The sequence below is a fragment of the Acinonyx jubatus genome, chromosome B2, assembly GCF_027475565.1.
Source record: "Acinonyx jubatus isolate Ajub_Pintada_27869175 chromosome B2, VMU_Ajub_asm_v1.0, whole genome shotgun sequence".
NCBI lineage: Eukaryota > Metazoa > Chordata > Mammalia > Carnivora > Felidae > Acinonyx > Acinonyx jubatus.
The window spans coordinates 132,376,192-132,391,736 of NC_069385.1; the positions used below are offsets into that span (position 1 = coordinate 132,376,192).

The window sequence follows — 15,545 nt, forward strand, 5'->3', positions numbered from 1 at the left end:
TTAGAGCAGCATAAAGACTGCTTAAATGAGAAAATGAAAGAAGATGAGGTCATGAGGGCACAAAAGGGGGAGGGAATTTGTAAAGGGGAAAAAGTGGAGAGGAAGTTTTTTCAGAAGTCTGGTGGGACGAGTAGGGGCAGCAGACCGGAAGCCACTGATGAACTCTGAGAAAAGGGCTGACGTATGTTACAGTAAGGGAAGGGTGCCACACAAATCCTTGGCATGTCCCACACTGTGCTAAATTTGGTATCATCGGAACACCCCCAGTTCTCCAAAGACCTTCAGCTCTGTGCAGATTGCCATTCAGCCCCCAAAATGGGTTTGCCCAATAAATACATGCATCCATAAACAATTAACATCTTTTGGTGTTTTTTTAATTCGTAGATCTCACCTAAGATTTAAAAAGGAGATACCGTATGTTTGCACTCTTATGTGGATCCTGAGAAACTTGACAGAAGACCATGGGGGAGGGGAAGGGAAAAAAAAAGTTAGAGAGGGAGGGAAGCAAACCATAAGAGACTCTTAAAAACTGAGAATAAGCTGAAGGTTGATGCGGGGGTGGGAGAGAGGGAAAGTGGGTGATGGGCATGGAGGAGGGCACCCGTTGGGATGAGCACTGGGTGTTGTATGGAAACCAATTGGACAATAAATTTCATATTAGAAAAAAAAAAAAAAGGAGCATGAGGCAGGGCACCCGGGTGGCTCAGTCAATTGGGTGTCTGACTCTTGATTTTGGCTCAGGTCCTGATCCCAGGGTCATGGGATCAAGCTCCATGTCAGGTTCCATGCTGAGTATGAAGCCTGCTTAAGGTTTTCTCCCTCTGCCCCTCTCCCATGCTCTCTCTTAAAAAAAAAAAAAAAAAAAGGATCATGGGAGACAGGAGTCTCTGGTTTGGATTGAGCACAGCAAATCATACCCAAGGGAACAAATAACCTAAAACCAAAATGTCAAAGCAAGGCAAGAATTGGTATTATACAAGTCACAAATGACCACGTTGATTTAACTGAAGTCCCTTGATCATCTCTTCTCAAACTAGCTTGGGAAAATAAAAGTGTTTTCAAAGTCCCCCCAAAAGCTTTTAATAGGACACACTTTGTTTGCCCGCATCCAGCCAGAACACAGGGATCCGAATTTCAGCATGTAGGTTTCTTTTTTTTTTTTTTCTTCTTTTTTTTCTTCTTTTTTTATATATGAAATTTATTGTCAAATTGGTTTCCATACAACACCCAGTGCTCACCCCAACAGGTGCCCTCCTCAATACCCATCACCCACCCTCTCCTCCCTCCCACCCCCCATCATGTAGGTTTCTTATTTGCATCATAGGTTCTACCTATTCTTTTATCTTCACTCAAAACGTTTAAGAATGAATTTGTTGTCAACCATGCTTCAATTAAACAAAGAATTTGTTGAATGGGAGACTAGATTCATCATTTAGAATTTTCGTGTAGGCACACGGGGTTCAGAAATTTGGCAAAGCCACAAAAGCTGCTCAGCTATTAGAGATCAGACAGGCAGTGCCTGCTGAGCTCTGACCAGGCCTGGGCCTGCACAAAGTGGGCGGGGTCTCAGGCTTCTGCTCAAACACAGCTGTGCACGGATCATTCCATCACCCTCCTGGCAGACAGCAGCAACAATCTGCCTCCAGACCCCTCGGAAGGGGAGCCTTCACTGAGCAAGCCACGGCCATTGAGGCACAAGCTCCTTCAACGACCCCCCACCCTCCAATTCAGGACATGCTTTTTGTATATTCCGAAGAGCTTGTGGAAAACTCTTAATAAGTGAAGGGCCTGTAATTTACTATCACAGAACCTCAAACTGAATGAAGCCTTTTAGGAGAAACAGAGCATTAAGTGCATAGGAGACAGCAGCCTTCCCATGAACAACAACCACAAAACATAAAACGAAATAAAGCTAGGCTAGTCGTTGCTCACCAAAAAGTTTGTAAGGCATAGCTTACACTCCCGGGTTCTCAAGATTATTATAAATGCATTAACTGGCTGGCCTGGAGCTATGTGTCTAAGTGCAAATGAGTGGAGGTTAGCCTGTCCTCTGGTTACGATTCCTGAAGTAGCCAAACCAGATAATCTGGTTAAAAAAATCTTATAGTGGCTGAATTATAAATCTCTCGGTGAACAGAAGTCTGACTGTGCTAGGTTTATAGTGTGTAGAGCAGCACAGTGTTTAAAAGATCATTCCTGACTCCAGGATTTTACAATCTAATAACTATCTGGTTTTATGCCCTAAGTGGCTCAGATTAAACAAATAACTGCCAAACGTGCAATTCACTTTGTTTTGTAGAGTTTCTATGTTAAAAAAAAAAAAAATCAATCCTGCAGGAATACTTGAGATGAAATTGTTTTAAACTTCCTGGGGGACAAAACCACCAGTCACACAGAGCATTTTAGGGAGGTCACAGATGATTCTTTAAGAGTGGCTTAAAGTCACAAGTTCTGGAACCTGATCCCCTTGGGTCAATTAACAGCTCCACCATTTTTTTAGCTGTGTGGCTTTGGATAAATTACTTAGCCTCTCTGGGCCATAATTTCTACATTTGAAAAATGAGTATATGATAAAACCCACCTCAGAGTTTTTGGAAGAGTGAAATGTGACGATCTTGTATTATCATGGTAATTCTTAATTAATATTATTTACCGCTCTTCTACCTTTGCATCATTTCCTCCATTTAAAATGACAAAATGGTCTCCTGAAATAGAGCTGTGCATTATTTTTTCAAATTTTTTTTTAACATTCATTTTTAAAAAATTTTTTTTTAACGTTTATTTATTTTTGGGACAGAGAGAGACAGAGCATGAACAGGGGAGGGGCAGAGAGAGAGGGAGACACAGAATCAGAAGCAGGCTCCAGGCTCCGAGCCATCAGCCCAGAGCCTGACGCGGGGCTCAAACTCACGGACCGTGAGATCGTGACCTGAGCTGCAGTCAGATGCTTAACTGACTGAGCCACCCAGGCGCCCCTAACATTCATTTATTTTTGAGAGACAGAGAGAGACAGAGGGGGAGCGGGGAAGTGGCAGACAGAGAGGGAGACATAGAATACAAAGCAAGCTCTAGGCTCTGAGCTGTCAGCACAGAGCCGGATGCAGGGCTCGAACTCACAAACCATGAGATCATGACCCGAGCTGAAGTTGGGCGCTTAACCGACTGAGCCACCCAGGCGCCCCGAGCTGTGCATTATTAACTAGAGAGAACCCAGGCTTTCTAAGAAAGGGACAGCAGATTGCTTCAGCTACTGGTTTATTTTATAGTCACCACAAAGTGTCAATCTGACATTTGGTCGGTCAGAGAAGTCAGTATTTTTTCTGGTGAGCTAATGAAGACCCTATATTTACATCACTTGGTAAGGGTGTTCAAAACTGGTAAGACCCAGCAAAACAGGAGGGTGAGGGTTTTTCCGTGAATGCCAATCGCAGTTTATTTCGTCCGTTGCCATGCTTTGTTTCCATAAGAGTAAAGTCAAAACATAATGAGGTCACTGAATAAAAGTGACTTTAGACTTTGTCACTTCTGTCACTTTCTAGATTGCAGCGCTCAATATTGATTTCAGCCATTTATACTTTCCAATAATGAACGTATGAGCCTATTTTCTCTTTTATTTTTTCCCTGCAAGCTGGTTATTATGAAACTAAAGGCATTCAGTAATAGGGACAGGAGGGACCAAAGAACTACTACAGGTTAAGTAACCATTATTCTAAACAAGGGACTGTGGAAATACAGGGCGAGCCACTTCAAGAATGGGAACATTGCTGCCAGGTAGAAGGATTTGTTTCTGGTCGCATCCTAAAGTCAAAAGCATTAGGAATCGTTAGGATTATTCATGCCTCTGATCTTCCCTCTTGAGGCAGATAATGGAAAGCTAACAGTACAGTGATAACGAATACCTGTGTCTTCAGACAGTTGTAACCTTTCCGAGGAGAACCAGAACTCATGCATTATAATAAAGACTTTCAGCATTTAGATTTAGAGCTTTTGAACAAGATTTATAGCTTTCGAATAAAAGATTTATCACTGAGGTTAGCCAGTGGCTATTAGCTGGAACCGAGTATTTACAACCTCACATTAAAAAAGGATGGGCCAGAAGCTAGATAATTCAGAAAGGAAGCAAAATAACTCCCAGCTAGCACAATCCCAAAGGTCAGACAGGTAATACAAATTGTCAGTCCAAAGCATAGCCACCTTGCCAACATTCATTTTAATAATAGCACCGTTGTTTCAAATCATTAGGTCTCACGTCTCTTCTAGAAGTCACGCCCAACTCACTGCAATGTGCTTCTAAGTACAGTGTCTCTGGAAGCTCCTTGCCTGATTCGATGGGGGTCCCTTAAACAAATGGGATATGCCGAGCAAGTTATGATCCTTTAGCCAAGAATACGTAAAAACAATGGTGCATAATGCATGAGAAAATAATGTATCCTGAGCCTCTGTACGCTTCGGGGACAATAAGCTGACTGGACAATTCAGACTCTCAGCCCATTCAAATGCCTAGAAGTGTTTTAAAGAAATGGCAAATGCTCATTCGTTCTTACATCCAGGATTCATTTAAGGACGTCAGCATGCTCCATCATGGGCTGCATAAGAGTACCTCGGGCTTTTAATTTCTCCCACCAAAAGTGCATAAGGCAAACCGCTTCTCTTACTAAATGCTTAAAGCAAAGGCTGAAAACTGCTTTAGGAGCCAGTCTGAGGGGACTCAGCAGTTCTGATTCCTCTCTCATTACGGCCCTCGGCCCGTGGAGGCCAGGCCTAGGGGAGCCGCAGAGTCTTAAACTCCGCTCCGAGTTAGACACCCTCTGAATGCCAGTGGCTCCAGTGGCGGCTCCGATCAGACTGATTCTTAGTCTTTCAGTGGAGATGGGCCCGGGTATGCTGTGCCCTCCCGGAGTGGGTCTCAGAGACTGGGTCTCTGCCTGCCTGCTTGTATGCCAACCTCGGTGACTGAGACCCCCTCTCCCTGGGGCACAGAAGGGGTCCCTGCAGAGGAGTTGTCACGGTGGGCGACACACACACGCGCGCGCGGAAACCTGACGGAAGAGGCACCCTCTTACCTTATACTTCATCTCGGCGGCGGTGGGTTGAGCCGTTTTCCTACCCTAGTCAGCCTGCATCAAGCGCTGGCGTGTCCGCGCCTCCATGGAGTGCAGTGCTAAATGAAAGTGAGAGCGTCCGGGCCCCGGGCGGCTTTGCCAGTCGCAGCGCGCCAGCTCCCGCACAGCCTCTGAGCTCACTGTTTTGATGGAGCCCGGCCGAGCCCCGACCGTATTTGCATATCGCCAGCCATTGGCTGGCCAGCGAAGGTAATGTGGGGCCCCGCCCACCTCTTAACTTCGGAGAACTGACAAAGAACTTGTAATGTGGTCATTTCTTTTTTACAGGAGCCCAAAGGGTGGAAAATAAAACGAAGTGGGGAACCGTCTCGAACGTTACTCCCCATCCCCTCAGCCCCCCCCCCGGCACCCCCCCCCCAAAAAGCCCCGGGCAAAGGAGATTCTTTTTTAAGATTAACCTAAGTTTTAAAGAAATTGAATTCACAAAGCAGTCTGACAGTCGTGCTTACTGTGACCTAGCAACTCCTTCATAAACCCATTTCATTTCAAAGCCATTCACCTCGCAATCTCTACATGAAACGAATTCGGGGAACAAAAGGTTTTCTGTCTCCGAGCCCCTTTTTACTAACTACCCCTGCTGATATCTCTCTCTCTCTCTTTCTCTCCTCCCTCCCCTCCCCTTTTTTGTGGCTGTTTGCTTTTTTTGTTCTTTTCAATGTTCAAAGTACTTGCAACGTCAGTCTGCGAGGAGCCAGAATACAATTCTCTCTGTGAAAAGGGACTCCGCTAGCACAGGCACCAGGGCTTTCCTAGCCGGCTTCTCCCCAGGGCCTCGGAGAGTTGAGTGTCAGCCACATTCAGTGATCTCCTCTGGCTTTGCTGAGGATAAAGGTTAGATGTGACCCCTTAGATGAGGCTGGCCGGTGCATGCCCTATACATCATGGCTGTCCACTGAGCAGTGTGTTCTTTGATGGCTGGCGTTGCCAGCTCCAGCTTTGAACACTGCAATGTTTTCCTTCTGACCTCTCTCCTGAAGATGACCCATTAACCCACCAACACTTATTATCGGGGAAACAAAAAAAAATGCCCACTGTTTGAGGAGCCTGGTTTAAAAGACCAGTCTCTCCACTGAAGCACAGAACATTCGGTTCAGCCTCATGATTTCTATAGAGAAAGACATCACCCAGGAGAAGACAGAAAGGGTCACCTTTAGCGACTCTTCTAAAGGATGAAGCGGAGAGAGGGGAAAATTCCTTTGCACTGGGTCTCAGGATTGAGACTCGGTGATTTCAGACAATAGCTGTCCCTGAGTGGGATGGACTCCAAGCAGACTACACGACCTGGATGGAAAAATCATCTCTCCTTTTTTTTTTTTCCTGACCTAGTTGGATCAGCATCAGTTTGATTCCCCTGCCCCCAAAATTCCCAGTGAATTAAACTTTTACTTTTATGATCCAAACAAATAGAACAGGCGAGCAGCTACCCTGCAAAAGTGGTTTCCAGATACAAGGCTCCAGATCACAGTTTAATAAGGCACCGATTCCTTGGACGTGACCCCCTCCCCCCGCCCCACTGGTCATAATGAGGTTGATACACCCATTCAGGCCTCAGACTTGGACTTTGCTTTTCCTCCTTTAGCCTTGGAGTGAAAATAAGCCCGAGTGATTTTGCTAGGTCTTTCTGAACACAAATTAAGTACGCAGCATATTGTACTACAAGGATCTTCCTGACAGTCCTACGGGCTTATGGGAGAGTCATTAGTTTGCAGGAAATTGTTTTTGGTGTCTGCCTGGATCAGTCAAAGTCCTTCCCATCTGTAAGATGAGTCTTGTGGCCCCCGGAAGATCTAGATAACATTCCTTTGGCTTCCTAAGCAGCAGGGCTGAATCTGCTTTCTGTTCTGTTTGATGAGTACCACTGAATAGGCCAACACTATCTCACCCCAAATGCTTTCAGTTTCCAAAGCATTTGCTAGGGCTTTTTGTCATTTCATTCTCTAGCTAGAAAGTTTAAATCGTACTAAGTGGCCCCCTTGCTTTCCTGCTTCTCTCCTCTTCAGTAGACACTTGGAATCTACCTGAAGTTCATTTCAGGGGAGTTTGGACCAGCGTTAGTCACACCGCAGTCAGGTATACTGTGATAGTCTCAACAAATGTCTTAACTTCTTGATTTTGGTGCCCTGAAGTGTGACATGGAGAAAATAATAATGCCTACCTGCTAGGTTATAATGAGTATTAAATGAGATAGTGTGGATAGAAGTTAACACTACCCAGCACATAGTAAGATCTTAATAAATGTTCACTTATTAATGTTCCATTATTAATTATTGTTTTAATATTTAAATGCATCATATATTATTTTATTACTATAGTATATGACATTATTATGATATGTTATGTAAGCATTAATATTCACTTAATTATTAATTGTAGCTGTTATTACTATTAGACTCTCGTCAATATTTTAAGTGTGGTAGGCATTGAGAAAAAGGCAGACGGGTGCCCTCATCCGTGTGTCATTCTTTCGCAGGACACTTTGTAATTTAACAAATATCGATTGAGCACCTACCACGTGCTGGGTACCGTTCCAGGTGGGGAAGATCCAGGAGCCGCCCACACAAAGCTCCTACCTTCATGGAGCTTACGGCTTACTGGGAGTGGTAGGCAATGATTACATGACTATGTAATACAGTTTGGAGTGATAAATGCCACGAATTAAAGTTAAGCAGGGAAGATTGCTAGAGGGAAACAGAGAAGGGTTAGCAGGTGTGTGGGGGGGGGGTGTCTTAGTTTAGAGCGTGGTCACGTAAGCCCCTCTAAGGAGGTAATATTGAAGCAGAAATCTGAAGGACATGAGGGATCCATTCAAACATCTGGGGAAAGGACATTCCAGATAGAGGAAAGCGCCTGGAGTAGGAATGAGCTGGGTGTGTTCAAGAACAGCACAAAAGCCAGGGCGCTGGAGTTGGGCTCCTGGGGGGATTGGGAAACGGGTGGCTGAGACTCCGACAGGTAGGCGGTAGCACTTGGATTTTCTCCTGACGGCCACAGCAAGGCACTGGAGCGATTTGAGCAGAGAATGATGTGATCTGTTTCTCTGTTTTTACCCTTTGTTTAAACACTCAAGGGCAGCAGGCTATTAGTTAAAATATTGAGCTCTGGTCTTAACACAGCTTACATAATGCAGATAGTTGTCATGACTTTATTAGTATTTAGCTGCTTTATTAGTACTTAGTTATTTAATATGTTTCCTTCAAAGCCCTCTGGGGAAACACAAGTTCTCTCACTGAATAGAAAAACAGCCCCATCCCCGCCTATTACCTGAGATTTTTGGGTACCAAAATCACTGTTTAACCTATGCTGTGTAAACATTGCCGATTGGTTTAGGGGACCGCCCTCATACCCCCATGGGTAGCCTCCTAAAACGGGCCGGGATGCTGGGGCTCGGGTCCTACCCTGTGCTCGCCAATACTGTGTCCGCCCGTCAGCCTTGCCACCCGCCTGCTTGTCTGTCAAAGGCTCTATCTCCCCAGACACTGATACAGGCAGGAGCGAGGGGGAAGGGGCACCAGATGCTGTCCAAATGATTTTCCAGCCGCCATGGCCATGGGCATGGATATAGCAAAAAATCGTGTGGATGCTAGAGAGAACAGATTCTCCTATGCACAACTTGGGAGGAACCCATGTGGCTGCTCTCTAAAAGTAAGGGCAAAGTCAGAACAAGTGAGGGCAGGAAGTGACCTCGGGAATCTAGCACAGTCACCTCTAAAGCAGACGAAACTGCTGCTCTGAGGGCTGGGTGCCCCACACAGGGTGCCTCTGGGTTGGCTGGCTCGTAACAGCGATCAGTGTTTCAGGTCCATTCTCTGTCTCTCTTGTCTGATCTATTCCAGTCATTCCTTTGTAGTTTCCCCGGCCATCTCTCCCTGCTGGAATCTATATTCCACGTTGCTACCTGTTTACTTTCTAGAGTACAGAGCAGGACATGTTGCTACTATGATTAAAAACCGCTGGGGATACTTCAGTGCCTTTACAAACAAAATCTGCAGACTTTTTGGCCTGGACTGTGATTTGGGCCCACCCTTCCTTTCTGGCCTCGTCTTCTCCCGTCCGCCCTATCCCACATCCCACACTCCAGCCAAACAGGGGGGACTCACCAATTCCAAGACACCCTTGTACTCTCCTGAGTTTGCACAGATGGGTTCCTCTGCCTGGCATGTCCTCTCTTCTCACTTCAGCTGTCAGGCCGAGCCCCCACACGAACCCTTTTGTGCTTCCTTGCCAACCGCCCCCACTCTGCCCACGTCCTCCTTTCAGAACTAACTCCTCCCTCCCTTCGCTCTGCCCCCATTGTACTTGGAACACAGTCCTCTTATAAGGCTTTTCCACATTGTGCCATAATACCGGTTGATCTCTGTTGTCCCAGCTTCAAGGCGAACCCCCCAGGGACAGGGTGGTATCTTGTTCATCTCTGTGTCCCCTGCAGGCTTCTACTTTGCAGGTACTTACATGCCTGCTGAGCGAATGAATGAATGAATGAATGGGAGGACAGAAGTAACATCAAAGGATGTATGTTATCTTGAGGTTCTGTGTGATGCTCAGGAAAGGAATGGAGAAAAATGGAGTTTTGAGGGCAGTCGTGGGGTTTGCATTTGTAAGAAGTGGAGCTAAGATGCAACTTTCCAGAACCAATTCCAGGCTTATTGCCAGTTCTGGCTCCCGGACATGTTTTGGTCTGAAAACTATAGCTTGTAGGCCTCCTGTCTTTGTACAACCAATGAGCTAAGAATAGTTTTTACATTTTTCTATGGTTGGAAAAAAAATAAAAAGAAGAATGTTTCATGAGATGGGCAAATCATGTGAAATTCAAATTTCAGTGTCTATAAATAAAGTTTTATTGGAACGTGGGCACCCATTCCTTTACGTGGTATCTTTTGAGCTCTAATGGCAGACTTGGGTGGTTGTAATAGAAGTGGTAAAGGCTTCAAAACCAAAAAAACCCAAAAAACAAAAAAAAAACCCCACTATTATTTGGCTTTCCACAGGAAACGTTTATTGACTCATGCCCTAGAAAAGTGCAAGATATATCTATCCTCGGGTTCAGACTAGAGTAGAGGTCCTTGTATATCCACAGAGAAACAATCTAGAAATACCCATTCTAGGGCCATGTTTCACCATTTCTAGTTTGCTATCGGTTAAAAAAAATTCTACAAAAAACAAAGTTATTTCCAAAAATAATTGGAGGCAGCAAGTTCTCAATCCTGTAAATCTCCAGAAACCTTCCCAAACAAAGATGAGCCATGGAGAGTTTTCCAGCTGACCCCTGACACATTCAACCTTGATTGTTGAAACCCCCCACAGGTGCCAGGCCCTATGCTATATATCACAAACGTGATTTCATTCCGTATTTATCTAATAGGGCAACCCTGCGAGGTAGGTTGGAGCATCCTAATTTTACACGTAACGAAACTTGAGACCCAGAGAGGTCATACAACTTGCACAAAGTTACAGGCAGATGGGTGCAGGTCCTGTACATGGAGACAGGCTCTCGGGCTCCCGAGTCTGCGACCTGAACCACTGTGCATACTTCTCCCCAGCATCCTCTAACTCCATTTGTCAGTCAAGTCAATAAGGTAGCTTCTCCACCACAGCGGGACTGAACCCAACCGAGGAACGATCTGTGCATTCGAGCCCCACTTGTGTGGACTGTCCCCCTTTATCATTGTGTTTCTCTAGATCCCATCTTTACCCCGGCTTGTACCCTGTCTCCTTCATGAGACCTTTCCTTTCCAGTGTTGATCTCTTCCTCACCCCACTCTCTCTTCCCTCACCTGTGCCCTAGGTTGGTACTTCCCTAACCTGACCTCCCTGAAAAAGCAATTATGAAGGCTTATAGATTCAGTGGACCTGGGGTGGGGACTTGGAATCTATCCATTTAAAAAGATCCCCAGATGATTCTGTACATAGCTATATGGGTACCGCTTGTCATTTAGTGCTTAGGTACTGCCTTTACTGTTTCTCCTGCGAGGAGGCACTTCTTCTCCACAGTGAGATTTCAAGCGACTTGTAAAAGGGGATCCTGTCTTGTTTTTGCTGTCTCCCCTTCTGCATTCATGCAGGTAACTGAGTCTCATCGTACGTCTTCTCAAAGCCCTGAATCATTTCCTTGCTCACAGCCTTTACTGACGTCAACGTGGAAAAAATAAGTCACTTTTCAGCAGGCAGAAGAAAGAACATCTCTCACTCCAGGCAATCGCCCTTTTTTTTTTTATCTGTTGAGCTGGTCAAGCTCTTGGAATGAATGAAAGTCTATTATTAGAGAGATGTTCCAGATACAGTTTCTAACACTTGCTTCTTCGTGGGCTGGGGAAAGGAGATCTCATTCACTTTCTCTCCACTAATAGTCGGTAAAAGAGACTCACGAAGGCCATCCCATCCTAACCCTTCCCCCCCACTCCCCTTTTAACAATTATTAATATTATTGTTATTATTATTTGAAGTTTCTCTTCCTACCCCCCTTTTAACAATAGTGTCTAAGAGATAAACTCTGATTTCTGCAAGAGTTGTTCAAAACATTATTTTACAATATTTGTAACGGAGGGTGGCATTTCTTAAAAAGCCTTGTTGCCTCAGGATCCCCAAACTACTTCTGACTTGGTGCCTTCCTGACTTATTTCTTCTTCTCACTCAGTGACGAGCCACCTGGGATGGGGTGGGGCTCTAAACAACAGAGAATAGGAACTATTCCTCTAGATTTTCTCTTTATTGCATGACACGGCAGATTCCCACACTGTGACAGCTTTATGAGGTCTCACTGCCCCCTTTTATCCAGCCAAGTTTATAAGTGTGTCATTGTTACTGTCCTTTTAAAAATATACCATCCTTTCCCTTCCCCCCCCCCCCCCCCCGCTTTTCCCACTGCCTTCTGCCCTCCGTCACAGATTCTTTGAGGTGGCTTTTAATTTTCCCAAGGGGAAGTGCTAAAATGGAGAGTGTCTTAGACCCCAATCAGTCCTTGATAAAGCATGACAAAAAATACATGTAATACTGTGTCACTCACATGCTACTAAAAACCTACAGAGACCCCTGTATATTGCCCCTGGCGACTAGACTTTTGAAAAACTGTGTAATTGTGACGCTTTTGGCGTTTTATACATATAGACATAATAGTGTTATTATAACTTTGGAATCCTTAATTACTAGCCCCCCCGCCCCCGCAAAGAACTGAAAAACAAAACAGATTAAATTACATGTCAAGTCAACTTGCTCTACTGTAGTAAAATACGATGAGCAATGATGAGGCCCCACTTGAGCATTTAGCATTTTCTTTACTCGAAGGATTTGGGGGGTTAACTCGGGGGCGAAATTATGAGAAAACCAAGCGGGCAAAAGTTTACATTTCTGCTATTTATATGTATCCCGCTGGGCACAGGAATGATGTTTGGCGGAGCAAAAGGACTTTATTAGTTAAGATTGTGCAGGCTGCCTGGCACGGCGTTCTCCTGTTTTCTCTAGCTGCGAGGTATCCCCTTATCGCAGGCTTTGGTTCGTCCGAATAAACAACTTGTTGTCCGAAACTGTCCCGCAAGTCTCTTCTGCTGGTAGAAACTGCAGACCGTGGATCTTTACAAAGGTCAAGGTGATCGGCCACGACCAAATAGACAGAAATCCCCTGCCCGGGGGGAGGATGGCCTGTTCTTCCTGAAGGCACCGCCAGACACAGTAACATTGCTCTGTAGTTCGTATTCAGTAAGACGGGACAAACGCACCAGGCTTCCTTCTTGCTCGCGTCTGTTCGTTCTTTGTTCTTAAGTTTGAAGTCTTCCTGTCCTCTCCTTGCATCTGTATCTAAGATGTGACGCGATGTGCTGGCACTTTGCTGTCCCCTCTCCCCTCTCCACTTACTGCTCCTGTCCAGGTGTGGTAAACAGAGGGGCTTATGGACCACGCGCCTGGATGAGGCCGGATGCTGTTTCCAGTCTACTCCTCCAGGCACACGGGCCATTAAGGTTCACCTTCCACATCCGGCATCCAGTGTGGCTCCAGGTGGAGGTGGGGGGTGGAGATGGAAGCCGAGGTGGGGGGGGGGGAAAGAATCAGGGAAATCAGGGAGCATGGCGAGAAGGAAGGTGTTTTAAAGACCAGATACCTGGTATTGAGGAGGGCACCTTTTGGGATGAGCACTGGGTGTTGTATGGGAACCAATTTGACAATAAACTTCATATATTGAAAAATAAATAAATAAATAAATAAAGACCAGATACCCACTTTCCTGGAGGCACAGGGGAAACTATTTCTTCAGGGTTTGGAGATGCATTCCCCCCCCCCCAACCCCGCACTGACCCCTTAAAAGGGGCCAGCTGACCCAGCCCTCCAAGGAAGCCGGCCTCCTGTCCCTTGCTGCCCTCACCAGCTGAGGCCAGCGAGTGGCCAATGGGCCCCGTCCCAGGGCATCGGGCCTGTCTGGCCAGCCCAGGCGGCCGCCAGCTGGCGCTGATGAGCGAGAGGAAGGAATCTGAGTAATGCAGGGCCTTGGGGGGTGGAGGGGGGAAGACAGGATAAGAGGAATGTGGTGTGGGGACACAGCTCACCCGGCACTGTTCAAGCCAAGCTTTTGAAGAGCTTGATTCATTTTAGAAAGCAAACAAACTCCTCCAGCTCTCAGCAATCTTTTATTTTGTCTGCAGGACAAATGCCTCTCCAGCGTGGGCGGGGCACCAGGTCGTGGTGGCGGAGACGAAGGCGTCCACCCTTGCGTGTGGACAGAGCGTTCCTTTCTGCCCACTGGGGCTAAGAAATGCAGAGCGGCTCTCTTCCTCTTACGAAAAGCCGAGGGGGAGCCCTGCGAATCAATGAACGTGTCGAAGACCTTAAGGCTCACTCGCTCGCACCACTGGGGTTTACAGATGTTGAGTGTAAGTTCCCTTAATTTGCTTGTGTCCTGGCACGCTGTGACTTCCAACTAGGGAGTGGAGAAGAGCGGGTGTTGCACAGGTTTTCTCGAACGCCGGTGCCTGCGGTTCTCACGATTCATGCTCTAACCAGCCTTAGGAGCTGCTGGTCTTCCGAAGGGTGGAGAGCCGGGGGACGAAGCAAGGCTTCTTCTGCTCTTTCTGCAGAACCGTTTCCCCCGCTTTAGATTTTGCGGTCTCAGAACCCCTCTGCATCTTCAAAAGCCATCTCCCGTGCAGTTTTGGTTGCTGGGAAGACAAGTATCTTTGCTCCTTACTCAGACAGCGCTGGGCATTTTCTTCTCTTCCAAGCCCACTCTGGGACTCCTCCAAGCCCTTCTCTCATTTTTACCCCCAGTCTTTCACATCCTGCTCTCTACACACACGTTCAGGTCTTCCTCATCCCAAAGACAGATCCACAGTTCCTTGTTCAAAAGCCTGGAGGTCAGACGAGTTTGTGGAATTCTGAATATTTCAGGTTTTAGAACCAGACTTACTTATCCCCCATACTACACAACTCCCGGTGAGACCTGGGCCAGCATCCAGTCTGCAAACTCGTTCATGTTCCAGCAGGAAGACATACATATATTCATGCCAACTGGGGTAAATGAAGAATATGCACTGCCTCGGGCCAATCCAGGTCGGGTATTGCCACCAAATGAGTTACAAAAGAACTGTAGACCTTTATACCTGATAACAGTGGATAGGCAAGTGTGGATACAATCCAGTTCCTCCAAATCTTCCCTTTGGCACCTCTCCCTCCCCCAACATCAAGCCGGGCGCTCTCTCTCTTCCACCTGCCACGACCAGAGGGCCAGAGTGAGCAGTCTGAGGCCTGGCCTCCCGCCGGACCTCCTCTCCTCAGCCTCTGCCATCCATCCCACGGACCACCCTTCAAGCCGGCGCCTCTCAGGCCGTCCACAGAGAACCACCCGTGCCTCCCATGTCCCAGTCCATCACGGGTCAGTTGGACTGTAAAATACTTAACGTGTCATCAGAAAAATGGAGTACAAGAGACATACGATGTACAAGCCTTGTCCGTTGTCTTTATAATTAAATCTAATGATACAAATGACCCCCATCTAAAAGCTGTCAGGGCTGTGAAGTACTCGCTGACCGCCTCACCCTCGCTGTGGACCTGTGCAGTGTGCGGCCTGGCGGCTGGGGGTCTGCAGGTCACATTTGGAGGGCCCGTGCGGGGGGCCCTCCTGGGCCCTTGGCCTCCCCTAGCTCCTGACATTTCCCGCCCCACCTCTCTTGAAGCGGCCTCCTCTCCTGGCCTCCACGGCAGCTGGCTCTTCTTCCTCTTCTCCTTCCCTCACCAATACTTCAGGCCCCTTTCCAGGTAGGCTCTCCCCCCAGGTTGTGTCTTCACCCTGCATTTTCCCATTTTCTATCTCTCGTTCCTACGTAGATGACAATCACGTCTCCTGACCTGTGTTCTGAGTCCCAGACTCTCACCTCTTACCGCACCCAAATAGTCCAGAGGTACCTCACTCACTCCTCCGAGTCACAGATTGCGGTGGTTACT

At 46.8% G+C, this 15,545-nt stretch overlaps 1 protein-coding gene across 4 annotated transcripts in view; it reads right to left on the reverse strand.

Moving 5' to 3' along the window:
* Nucleotides 1-15,545, reverse strand: part of NEDD9 (neural precursor cell expressed, developmentally down-regulated 9) — a 183,530-nt gene that overhangs the window by 43,317 nt on the left and 124,668 nt on the right. Inside the window, exon 1 of one of the 4 annotated variants that reach the window (XM_053223161.1) lies at nucleotides 9,221-9,319. The exons of 2 other annotated variants lie outside the window; for them this stretch is intronic. Coding sequence is in view for 1 of the 2 variants with exons in the window: in XM_015068934.3 (XP_014924420.2) it covers nucleotides 5,064-5,075 (12 nt within the window). In the remaining variant the exon portion in view is untranslated. Of the gene's footprint in view, nucleotides 1-5,063; nucleotides 5,259-9,220; nucleotides 9,320-15,545 lie in introns of those variants that run through there. One more of the 4 variants, XM_015068934.3, reaches the window with a different exon arrangement.